The sequence below is a fragment of the Lasioglossum baleicum genome, chromosome 14 (assembly GCF_051020765.1).
Source record: "Lasioglossum baleicum chromosome 14, iyLasBale1, whole genome shotgun sequence".
Classification (NCBI taxonomy): Eukaryota; Metazoa; Arthropoda; class Insecta; order Hymenoptera; family Halictidae; genus Lasioglossum; species Lasioglossum baleicum.
The window spans coordinates 794881-807572 of record NC_134942.1 but is presented as its reverse complement, the minus strand read 5'-3'; the positions used below and the strand labels follow the sequence as shown (position 1 = coordinate 807572).

The 12692-nt window shown below is 46.3% G+C and overlaps 1 protein-coding gene across 2 annotated transcripts; it reads right to left on the bottom strand.

The window, feature by feature from the left end:
• Nucleotides 1-958: 958 nt before the first annotated feature.
• LOC143215622 (uncharacterized) lies at nucleotides 959-2456 on the bottom strand. Of its 2 annotated transcripts, XM_076437904.1 has the most exons (4): nucleotides 2288-2456; nucleotides 1639-2215; nucleotides 1415-1530; nucleotides 1145-1284 (listed from the first exon to the last, which is right to left on the bottom strand). In XM_076437904.1, exons 2-4 carry the CDS (start codon nucleotides 2099-2101, stop codon nucleotides 1267-1269), a joined length of 597 nt encoding a protein of 198 aa, XP_076294019.1. In that variant the 5' UTR covers nucleotides 2102-2215; nucleotides 2288-2456; the 3' UTR covers nucleotides 1145-1266. The 2 variants fall into 2 exon arrangements, with proteins under 2 accessions (XP_076294018.1, XP_076294019.1); XM_076437903.1 differs by lacking the exon at nucleotides 1415-1530 and having other exon boundaries at nucleotides 959-1284; nucleotides 2288-2452.
• Between the last annotated feature and the right edge of the window lie 10236 nt (nucleotides 2457-12692).

The window sequence follows — 12692 nt, the reverse complement described above, 5'->3', positions numbered from 1 at the left end:
CACGTCCATTGATACTGTCCTTCTTGCGTCACAAATCCTGTTTTTGGTCTATCTCCAATTCTTAGAGGTATGGACCAAAAGGCTGAATTTATGTCCAGAGTTGTAAAATATTTACAGTCAACGGTCTCAGTCATCAGGTCTTCTATCAAGGGAAATGGTTGAGATTGAGGAACTATTATCTTATTTAATTCTCTAAAGTCTATACATAGACGACTTCTTTTCCCTTCATCTCTTTTAAAGGCTAGTGTCACTGGTGCTGCAAAAGGACTATATGACTCCTCAATCAAATTATGTTTTAATAGTTCCGCGATCTGTTTTTCTATCTCAATTCTATCTGTGATTGAACATCTGTATGGTCTTTTATAGCAATATTTCTCCGTTTGTAGGTCAATGAATGCTTCATAATTTTTTACTTTGCCTACGTCATATTTATCTTTGGCGAAAATCTGTTTATATTCATTTATTAGGTCGTTTATTTCTTCTCTTTGATCTGGATCTAAGTGTTTCGTGTCAGTGATAAATTGGTTTGTGTCTATTCCTTCATTGAAATTTACTTCATATTCTTGAATTAATTTTCCTGTGTCCTGTTCTTTTTTTTTCTTCTCTTTCATATTTTCTTTTAGCTTTTTTATATTTAAGTTTTCATCATGGGTCAATCCAAAATTCTTTATTGTGTCTAGACCCAATATCATGTCATTATCGAAATCTTTACTTTCCAATATAAATACATTTATATTTTTCTCTTCGTCCAGTATTCTTGCTTTTAGGGTTATCAATCCATCAGTTTTTCCCCTGCCATTAATCGATTTTAACGTGCTGCTTTGTTGGTCTTTTTCTCTGTTTTTTAATTTTATTAATTTGGAATTTATCACGGTCACATTTGAACCAGGATCATAAATTGCTTTAACTTTCAATGCGTTGTTTAATAGAACGTCAATTTTGATTAATGGCGGAAAATTCAGTTTTTTTGATCCTCTGTGTTAAGTTCAACTTCTAATATTGAATTTGTAGATATATTTCTATTTTGAGTTCTATTTCTTTCTGCTTTGTACCAGCATAGATTTTCTGGGTGGTATCGGTTATTCTTACCTTTTTCTTCACAGATCTTGCATGGTTTTTTATCACTACTTCTTGTTTCTGGTTTTGTAATTCTTCTTGCATCTTTGTTATCCTCTATAATCCTTCTATTCGTTGTCTTCTCGTATCTTCTTAATTCATTGAATAAGTCTTCTGAGTTTTCTAAATCTTCTCTATCGATTTTGTCTCTCACAAACGCCGGTAATCCTGCAGCAATCAGATTTATTAAAGTTATTTTATCTATTTCTTTGTTTGTTTCTAACAATAGACGTTCTTTTCTTAAAGCATAATCTAAAAGTGAGCCATTCAAAAATCTGTAATTTATCGCATGCATTACCGGTGACCATCCTTTATCTGCAAAGGTTCCTAAGAAATTTTCTCTCCAGATTTTCCATTCCGAATTTAGTGTATTTCTTATTAACATCGAACTATGCCAGTCTCTGCAATTATCTTCTAGAAACAATCTTAAAATTTCAATTTTTTCGACGTCTTTTGTAATATTTAATCTGTCACATTCGCTCTCGTATATCGATAACCATAGATTTAAACTAACGTTCTTACCATTGAATTTCTCAATTACAAATTTTTCGGAGATTTTACTTAAGTTTCGATTCTTCAGAGTTTGATTATCCTCTTTATGTTCAGAAAACTTTTCCAAAATCCGTAGTAAGTTTTCGTCTATTTTTGTTGTTTGAGCCGTGATTTGTTGTTTTTGGGATGTTTGACTTTCTTCTAATAGATAGTCTCCTATTGCCATATTTCCGCTTTCGTCTTTATATTTACTTAATACTTGTTCACTTAAATTAAACCATACATTTCGTGTATGTCCGCGCTTCTTGAGGGTCGTTATAACTTTTTTAAACTCGGGCAGAGCTGTGAGCTCTGCATGATGTTTTATCGGCCACAAGTTACTTGGGATCTGAAATTTTATTTCTTTTTCATTTGTTATTGATGTAATGGCTATAACGTTTGATTTTTGGTCTTCCGCTGGAACGACTTCAAACTGGAATTTTAACCTCTCCATAATATTGTGTATTCGGCGTCTTTTCTCGTGCGCGTTTCTTGGCCAAACGTGATAATTGTTGATTTATAATATTGTTCGGATTCCTTCGTAAGCAAAAACACAAGGTTGATTCGTCTAAAATTATAGAGTTTTATTATTAATTACACAATAAATATTTCTTACATACTTGCCACGTGTCACACTAACCTAAAATTATAGAGAATCAACAATTAAATGTTTGTGCTTCCCTATATTCTCTCAACGTACGAACTTCTTTATAGAAACCTACACTTGTAGACTTCTGAATTGAAATATTTCATTAATTCCTTTCTCACGAATTATCAAGGTAATTAATTATTAAATTAATTAATTGACTTGTCACTCTGTCTATCTGAATCTCTGTTTACTTTATCCTCTCTAGTCCTGACCTCTCTCGAGCATCTACGCAACTCACCAGCCTATACACAAAGCTTACATATATATAGAATAAAATGAAATATTATAAAATAAAAGGAGGGGGGTCGACCGGAAGGTCGCATCTTTGTAGAGGCGGGGAGGGGATTATGGCTCCACCTCGCCCCCCGCGACATGCCCACCCCGGGGGCGCCTTAACGGCCAGCCCCCCTTGGCGGCGGTGGAAGTACTAAGTAGTCCCACCGCCGCCATTACGTCTGCGGCCCCTTAACAGGGGGCCGTCGGCCTCGTCGTGGTAGCCCCGCCGATGCTAGCCTCCTGGCGGAGAGGGGGTCGGCTTCCCTCTCCCTCTCCGCTGCCTCCTTCTGCGTTATCACAATCACGCAGAAGGAGGCAAACGCTGCTCTTGACCTCTCTCTGCCGATCATGTGGTCGACCACGACCGGCAACGAGAGGTCCATCCCAACAACGCTCCTTAGGTCTCTGCGCGGCGCCAACCACGCTGGACATTCTTCCAGCGTATGCCGCGCAGAGTCCTCGGCCTCCTCGCAGTGGTGACACTGCGATCCTCCCAGTGCCAGTTACGAACACACAGTTTGAGGAAACGGCGGTATGCAGGTAATTTAACTTATGCGCATCCATTGCTGCAACTTGTGCTGTATAATTTAGAATTTTTGTTACCGCGCCATCCGATTTTTATACATGTCCAAATACTCGTACACGTTGCATTTTATTTTTTCCTCACGCGACGAGGAGGGGACAGAGGCGAGTTCCGGCTCGTGTCTGTCCCCTCCCCCCGTCCCACCCCCCTGGTCGACACGCATAAAACTTAAAAATATGATAAAATAAAAGATAAAATCAATAAATGAAAACGTGTGTAGATAAAATAGATAAAATAAAAGTCAATAAATAAATAAATAATAATAAGGAAATAAATACAATGGACAAAACACAACAAACATAAGAAGGGTGGGCAAAATAAAGGGGATTAAAAGATATAGATAAAATTTATAATATAGAATATAAAATACATATAGAATAAAATGAAATATTATAAAATAAAAGGAGGGGCGTCGACCGGCAGGACGCATCTTTGTAGAGGGGGGGGGGGGATTATTGCTCCACCTCGCCCCCCGCGACCTGCCCACCCCGGGGGCGCCTTAACGGCCAGCCCCCCTTGGCGGTGGTGGAAGTACTACGTAGTCCCACCGCCGCCATTACGTCTGCGGCCCCTTAACAGGGGGCCGTCGGCCTCGTCGTGGTTGCCCCGCCGATGCTAGCCTCCTGGCGGAGAGGGGGTCGGCTTCCCTCTCCGCTGCCTCCTTCTGCGTTATCACTTTCACGCAGAAGGAGGCAAACGCTGCTCTTGACCTCTCGCTGCCGATCATGTGGTCGACCGCGACCGGCAACGAGAGGTCCATCCCAATAACGCCCCTTAGGTCTCTGCGCGGCGCCAACCACGCTGGACATTCTTCCAGCGTATGCCGCGCAGAGTCCTCGGCCTCCTCGCAGTGGTGACACTGCGATCCTCCCAGTGCCAGTTACGAACACACAGTTTGAGGAAACGGCGGTATGCAGGTAATTTAACTTATGCGCATCCATTGCTGCAACTTGTGCTGTATAATTTAGAATTTTTGTTACCGCGCCATCCGATTTTTATACATGTGCAAATACTCGTACACGTTGCATTTTATTTTTTCCTCACGCGACAAGGAGGGGACAGAGGCGAGTTACGGCTCGTGTCTGTCCCCTCCCCCCGTCCCACCCCCCTGGTCGACACGCATAAAACTTAAAAATATGATAAAACAAAAGATAAAATCAATAAATGAAAACGTGTGTAGATAAAATAGATAAAATAAAAGCCAATAAATAAATAAATAATAATAAGTAAATAAATACAATGGACAAAACACAACAAACATAAGAAGGGTGGGCAAAATAAAGGGGATTAAAAGATATAGATAAAATTTATAATATAGAATATAAAATACATATAGAATAAAATGAAATATTATAAAATAAAAGGAGGGGGGTCGACCGGCAGGACGCATCTTTGTAGAGGGGGGGGGATTATTGCTCCACCTCGCCCCCCGCGACCTGCCCACCCCGGGGGCGCCTTAACGGCCAGCCCCCCTTGGCGGTGGTGGAAGTACTAAGTAGTCCCACCGCCGCCATTACGTCTGCGGCCCCTTAACAGGGGGCCGTCGGCCTCGTCGTGGTTGCCCCGCCGATGCTAGCCTCCTGGCGGAGAGGGGGTCGGCTTCCCTCTCCGCTGCTTCCTTCTGCGTTATCACTTTCACGCAGAAGGAGGCAAACGCTGCTCTTGACCTCTCGCTGCCGATCATGTGGTCGACCGCGACCGGCAACGAGAGGTCCATCCCAATAACGCCCCTTAGGTCTCTGCGCGGCGCCGACCACGCTGGACATTCTTCCAGCGTATGCCGCGCAGAGTCCTGGGCCTCCTCGCAGTGGTGACACTGCGATCCTCCCAGTGCCAGTTACGAACACACAGTTTGAGGAAACGGCGGTATGCAGGTAATTTAACTTATGCGCATCCATTGCTGCAACTTGTGCTGTATAATTTAGAATTTTTGTTACCGCGCCATCCGATTTTTATACATGTGCAAATACTCGTACACGCTGCATTGTATTTTTTTCCGCACGAGTCGAGGAGGGGACAGAGGCTAGTTCCGGCTCGCGTCTGTCCCCTCCCCCCGTCCCACACCCCTGATCGACCCGCATAAAACTTAAAAATATGATAAAATAAAAGATAAAATCAATAAATGACAACGTGTATAGATAAAATAGATGAAATAAAAGTCAATAAACAAATAAATAATAATATGTAAATAAATACAATGGACAAAACACAACAAACATAAGAAGGGGAGGGGCAAAATAAAGGGGAATAAAAGATAAAGATAAAATTTATAATATAGAATATAAAATATATATAGAATAAAATGGAATATTATAAAATAAAAGGAGGGGGGTCAACCGGCAGGTCGCATCTTTGTAGAGGCGGGGAGGGGATTATTGCTCCACCTCGCCCCCCGCGACCTGCCCACCCCGGGGGCGCCTTAACGGCCAGCCCCCCTTGGCGGCGGTGGAAGTACTAAGTAGTCCCACCGCCGCCATTACGTCTGCGGCCCCTTAACAGGGGGCCGTCGGCCTCGTCGTGGTTGCCCCGCCGTTGCTGGCCTCCTGGCGGAGAGTGGGTCGGCTTCCCTCTCCCTCTCCGTTGCCTCCTTCTGCGTTATCACTTTCACGCAGAAGGAGGCAAACGCTGCTCTTGACCTCTCGCTGCCGATCATGTGGTCGACCACGACCGGCAACGAGAGGTCCATCCCAATAACGCCACTTAGGTCTCTGCGCGGTGCCGACCACGCTGGACATTCTTCCAGCGTATGCCGCGCAGAGTCCTGGGCCTCCTCGCAGTGGTGACACTGCGATCCTCCCAGTGCCAGTTACGAACACACAGTTTGAGGAAACGGCGGTATGCAGGTAATTTAACTTATGCGCATCCATTGCTGCAACTTGTGCTGTATAATTTAGAATTTTTGTTACCGCGCCATCCGATTTTTATACATGTGCAAATACTCGTACACGCTGCATTGTATTTTTTTCCGCACGAGTCGAGGAGGGGACAGAGGCTAGTTCCGGCTCGCGTCTGTCCCCTCCCCCCGTCCCACACCCCTGATCGACCCGCATAAAACTTAAAAATATGATAAAATAAAAGATAAAATCAATAAATGACAACGTGTATAGATAAAATAGATGAAATAAAAGTCAATAAATAAATAAATAATAATATGTAAATAAATACAATGGACAAAACACAACAAACATAAGAAGGGGAGGGGCAAAATAAAGGGGAATAAAAGATAAAGATAAAATTTATAATTTAGAATATAAAATATATATAGAATAAAATGAAATATTATAAAATAAAAGGAGGGGGTTCAACCGGCAGGTCGCAACTTTGTAGAGGCGGGGAGGGGATTATTGCTCCACCTCGCCCCCCGCGACCTGCCCACCGCGGGGGCGCCTTAACGGCCAGCCCCCCTTGGCGGCGGTGGAAGTACTAAGTAGTCCCACCGCCGCCATTACGTCTGCGGCCCCTTAACAGGGGGCCGTCGGCCTCGTCGTGGTTGCCCCGCCGATGCTGGCCTCCTGGCGGAGAGTGGGACGGCTTCCCTCTCCCTCTCCGCTGCCTCCTTCTGCGTTATCACAATCACGCAGAAGGAGGCAAACGCTGCTCTTGACCTCTCGCTGCCGATCATGTGGTCGACCACGACCGGCAACGAGAGGTCCATCCCAATAACGCCACTTAGGTCTCTGCGCGGTGCCGACCACGCTGGACATTCTTCCAGCGTATGCCGCGCAGAGTCCTGGGCCTCCTCGCAGTGGTGACACTGCGATCCTCCCAGTGCCAGTTACGAACACACAGTTTGAGGAAACGGCGGTATGCAGGTAATTTAACTTATGCGCATCCATTGCTGCAACTTGTGCTGTATAATTTAGAATTTTTGTTACCGCGCCATCCGATTTTTATACATGTGCATATACTCGTACACGCTGCATTGTATTTTTTCCCGCACGCGACAAGGAGGGGACAGAGGCGAGTTCCGGCTCGCGTCTGTGCCCTCCCCCCGTCCCACCCCCTGGTCGACCCGCATAAAACTTAAAAATATGATAAAATAAAATATAAAATCAATAAATGAAAACGTGTATAGATAAAATAGATGAAATAAAAGTCAATAAATAAATAAATAATAATATGTAAATAAATACAATGGACAAAACACAACAAACATAAGAAGGGGGGGCAAAATAAAGGGGTATAAAAGATAAAGATAAAATTTATAATATAGAATATAAAATATATATAGAATAAAATGAAATATTATAAAATAAAAGGAGGGGGGTCGACCGGAAGGTCGAATCTTTGTTGAGGCGGGGAGGGGATTATTGCTCCACCTCGCCCCCCGCGACCTGCCCACCCCGGGGGCGCCTTAACGGCCAGCCCCCCTTGGCGGCGGTGGAAGTACTAAGTAGTCCCACCGCCGCCATTACGTCTGCGGCCCCTTAACAGGGGGCCGTCGGCCTCGTCGTGGTTGCCCCGCCGATGCTAGCCTCCTGGCGGAGAGAGGGTCGGCTTCCCTCTCCGCTGCTTCCTTCTGCGTTATCACTTTCACGCAGAAGGAGGCAAACGCTGCTCTTGACCTCTCGCTGCCGATCATGTGGTCGACCACGATCGGCAACGAGAGGTCCATCCCAATAACGCCCCTTAGGTCTCTGCGCGGCGCCGACCACGCTGGACATTCTTCCAGCGTATGCCGCGCAGAGTCCTGGGCCTCCTCGCAGTGGTGACACTGCGATCCTCCCAGTGCCAGTTACGAACACACAGTTTGAGGAAACGGCGGTATGCAGGTAATTTAACTTATGCGCATCCATTGCTGCAACTTGTGCTGTATAATTTAGAATTTTTGTTACCGCGCCATCCGATTTTTATACATGTGCAAATACTCGTACACGCTGCATTGTATTTTTTTCCGCACGAGTCGAGGAGGGGACAGAGGCTAGTTCCGCCTCGCGTCTGTCCCCTCCCCCCGTCCCACACCCCTGATCGACCCGCATAAAACTTAAAAATATGATAAAATAAAAGATAAAATCAATAAATGACAACGTGTATAGATAAAATAGATGAAATAAAAGTCAATAAATAAATAAATAATAATATGTAAATAAATACAATGGACAAAACACAACAAACATAAGAAGGGGAGGAGCAAAATAAAGGGGAATAAAAGATAAAGATAAAATTTATAATTTAGAATATAAAATATATATAGAATAAAATGAAATATTATAAAATAAAAGGAGGGGGTTCAACCGGCAGGTCGCAACTTTGTAGAGGCGGGGAGGGGATTATTGCTCCACCTCGCCCCCCGCGACCTGCCCACCCCGGGGGCGCCTTAACGGCCAGCCCCCCTTGGCGGCGGTGGAAGTACTAAGTAGTCCCACCGCCGCCATTACGTCTGCGGCCCCTTAACAGGGGGCCGTCGGCCTCGTCGTGGTTGCCCCGCCGATGCTGGCCTCCTGGCGGAGAGTGGGACGGCTTCCCTCTCCCTCTCCGCTGCCTCCTTCTGCGTTATCACAATCACGCAGAAGGAGGCAAACGCTGCTCTTGACCTCTCGCTGCCGATCATGTGGTCGACCACGACCGGCAACGAGAGGTCCATCCCAATAACGCCACTTAGGTCTCTGCGCGGTGCCGACCACGCTGGACATTCTTCCAGCGTATGCCGCGCAGAGTCCTGGGCCTCCTCGCAGTGGTGACACTTCGATCCTCCCAGTGCCAGTTACGAACACACAGTTTGAGGAAACGGCGGTATGCAGGTAATTTAACTTATGCGCATCCATTGCTGCAACTTGTGCTGTATAATTTAGAATTTTTGTTACCGCGCCATCCGATTTTTATACATGTGCAAATACTCGTACACGCTGCATTGTATTTTTTCCCGCACGCGACAAGGAGGGGACAGAGGCGAGTTCCGGCTCGCGTCTGTCCCCTCCCCCCGTCCCACCCCCTGGTCGACCCGCATAAAACTTAAAAATATGATAAAATAAAATATAAAATCAATAAATGAAAACGTGTATAGATAAAATAGATGAAATAAAAGTCAATAAATAAATAAATAATAATATGTAAATAAATACAATGGACAAAACACAACAAACATAAGAAGGGGAGGGGCAAAATAAAGGGGAATAAAAGATAAAGATAAAATTTATAATATAGAATATAAAATATATATAGAATAAAATGAAATATTATAAAATAAAAGGAGGGGGGTCGACCGGAAGGTCGCATCATTGTAGAGGCGGGGAGGGGATTATTGCTCCACCTCGCCCCCCGCGACCTGCCCACCCCGGGGGCGCCTTAACGGCCAGCCCCCCTTGGCGGCGGTGGAAGTACTAAGTAGTCCCACCGCCGCCATTACGTCTGCGGCCCCTTAACAGCGGGCCGTCGGCCTCGTCGTGGTTGCCCCGCCGATGCTAGCCTCCTGGCGGAGAGTGGGTCGGCTTCCCTCTCCGCTGCCTCCTTCTGCGTTATCACAATCACGCAGAAGGAGGCAAACGCTGCTCTTGACCTCTCGCTGCCGATCATGTGGTCGACCACGACCGGCAACGAGAGGTCCATCCCAATAACGCCCCTTAGGTCTCTGCGCGGCGCCGACCACGCTGGACATTCTTCCAGCGTATGCCGCGCAGAGTCCTGGGCCTCCTCGCAGTGGTGACACTGCGATCCTCCCAGTGCCAGTTACGAACACACAGTTTGAGGAAACGGCGGTATGCAGGTAATTTAACTTATGCGCATCCATAGCTGCAACTTGTGCTGTATAATTTAGAATTTTTGTTACCGCGCCATCCGATTTTTATACATGTGCAAATACTCGTACACGCTGCATTGTATTTTTTTCCGCACGAGTCGAGGAGGGGACAGAGGCTAGTTCCGGCTCGCGTCTGTCCCCTCCCCCCGTCCCACACCCCTGATCGACCCGCATAAAACTTAAAAATATGATAAAATAAAAGATAAAATCAATAAATGACAACGTGTATAGATAAAATAGATGAAATAAAAGTCAATAAATAAATAAATAATAATATGTAAATAAATACAATGGACAAAACACAACAAACATAAGAAGGGGAGGGGCAAAATAAAGGGGAATAAAAGATAAAGATAAAATTTATAATATAGAATATAAAATATATATAGAATAAAATGAAATATTATAAAATAAAAGGGGGGGGGTCGACCGGAAGGTCGCATCTTTGTAGAGGCGGGGAGGGGATTATTGCTCCACCTCGCCCCCCGCGACCTGGCCAGCCCCCCTTGGCGGCGGTGGAAGTACTAAGTAGTCCCACCGCCGCCATTACGTCTGCGGCCCCTTAACAGGGGGCCGTCGGCCTCGTCGTGGTTGCCCCGCCGATGCTGGCCTCCTGGCGGAGAGTGGGTCGGCTTCCCTCTCCCTCTCCGCTGCCTCCTTCTGCGTTATCACAATCACGCAGAAGGAGGCAAACGGTGTTCTTGACCTCTCGCTGCCGATCATGTGGTCGACCACGACCGGCAACGAGAGGTCCATCCCAATAACGCCTCTTAGGTCTCTGCCCGGTGCCGACCACGCTGGACATTCTTCCAGCGTATGCCGCGCAGAGTCCTGGGCCTCCTCGCAGTGGTGACACTGCGATCCTCCCAGTGCCAGTTACGAACACACAGTTTGAGGAAACGGCGGTATGCAGGTAATTTAACTTATGCGCATCCATTGCTGCAACTTGTGCTGTATAATTTTGAATTTTTGTTACCGCGCCATCCGATTTTTATACATGTGCAAATACTCGTACACGTTGCATTTTATTTTTTCCTCACGCGACAAGGAGGGGACAGAGGCGAGTTCCGGCTCGCGTCAGTCCCCTCCCCCCGTCCCACCCCCCTGGTCGACACGCATAAAACTTAAAAATATGATAAAATAAAAGATAAAATCAATAAATGAAAACGTGTGTAGATAAAATAGATAAAATAAAAAACAATAAATAAATAAATAATAATAAGTAAATAAATACAATGGACAAAACACAACAAACATAAGAAGGGTGGGCAAAATAAAGGGGATTAAAAGATATAGATAAAATTTATAATATAGAATATAAAATACATATAGAATAAAATGAAATATTATAAAATAAAAGGAGGGGCGTCGACCGGCAGGACGCATCTTTGTAGAGGGGGGGGGATTATTGCTCCACCTCGCCCCCCGCGACCTGCCCACCCCGGGGGCGCCTTAACGGCCAGCCCCCCTTGGCGGTGGTGGAAGTACTAAGTAGTCCCACCGCCGCCATTACGTCTGCGGCCCCTTAACAGGGGGCCGTCGGCCTCGTCGTGGTTGCCCCGCCGATGCTAGCCTCCTGGCGGAGAGGGGGTCGGCTTCCCTCTCCGCTGCTTCCTTCTGCGCTATCACTTTCACGCAGAAGGAGGCAAACGCTGCTCTTGACCTCTCGCTGCCGATCATGTGGTCGACCACGACCGGCAACGAGAGGTCCATCCCAATAACGCCACTTAGGTCTCTGCGCGGTGCCGACCACGCTGGACATTCTTCCAGCGTATGCCGCGCAGAGTCCTGGGCCTCCTCGCAGTGGTGACACTGCGATCCTCCCAGTGCCAGTTACGAACACACAGTTTGAGGAAACGGCGGTATGCAGGTAATTTAACTTATGCGCATCCATTGCTGCAACTTGTGGTGTATAATTTAGAATTTTTGTTACCGCGCCATCCGATTTTTATACATGTGCAAATACTCGTACACGCTGCATTGTATTTTTTTCCGCACGAGTCAAGGAGGGGACAGAGGCTAGTTCCGGCTCGCGTCTTTCCCCTCCCCCCGTCCCCCCCCCTGATCGACCCGCATAAAACTTAAAAATATGATAAAATAAAAGATAAAATCAATAAAAGACAACGTGTATAGATAAAATAGATGAAATAAAAGTCAATAAATAAATAAATAATAATAAGTAAATAAATACAATGGACAAAACACAACAAACATAAGAAGGGTGGGCAAAATAAAGGGGATTAAAAGATAAAGATAAAATTTATAATATAGAATATAAAATACATATAGAATAAAATGAAATATTATAAAATAAAAGGAGGGGCGTCGACCGGCAGGACGCATCTTTGTAGAGGGGGGGGGATTATTGCTCCACCTCGCCCCCCGCGACATGCCCACCCCGGGGGCGCCTTAACGGCCAGCCCCCCTTGGCGGCGGTGGAAGTACTAAGTAGTCCCACCGCCGCCATTACGTCTGCGGCCCCTTAACAGGGGGCCGTCGGCCTCGTCGTGGTTGCCCCGCCGATGCTAGCCTCCTGGCGGAGAGGGGGTCGGCTTCCCTCTCCCTCTCCGCTGCTTCCTTCTGCGTTATCACTTTCACGCAGAAGGAGGCAAACGCTGCTCTTGACCTCTCGCTGCCGATCATGTGGTCGACCACGACCGGCAACGAGAGGTCCATCCCAATAACGCCTCTTAGGTCTCTGCGCGGTGCCGTCCACGCTGGACATTCTTCCAGCGTATGCCGCGCAGAGTCCTGGGCCTCCTCGCAGTGGTGACACTGCGATCCTCCCAGTGCCAGTTACG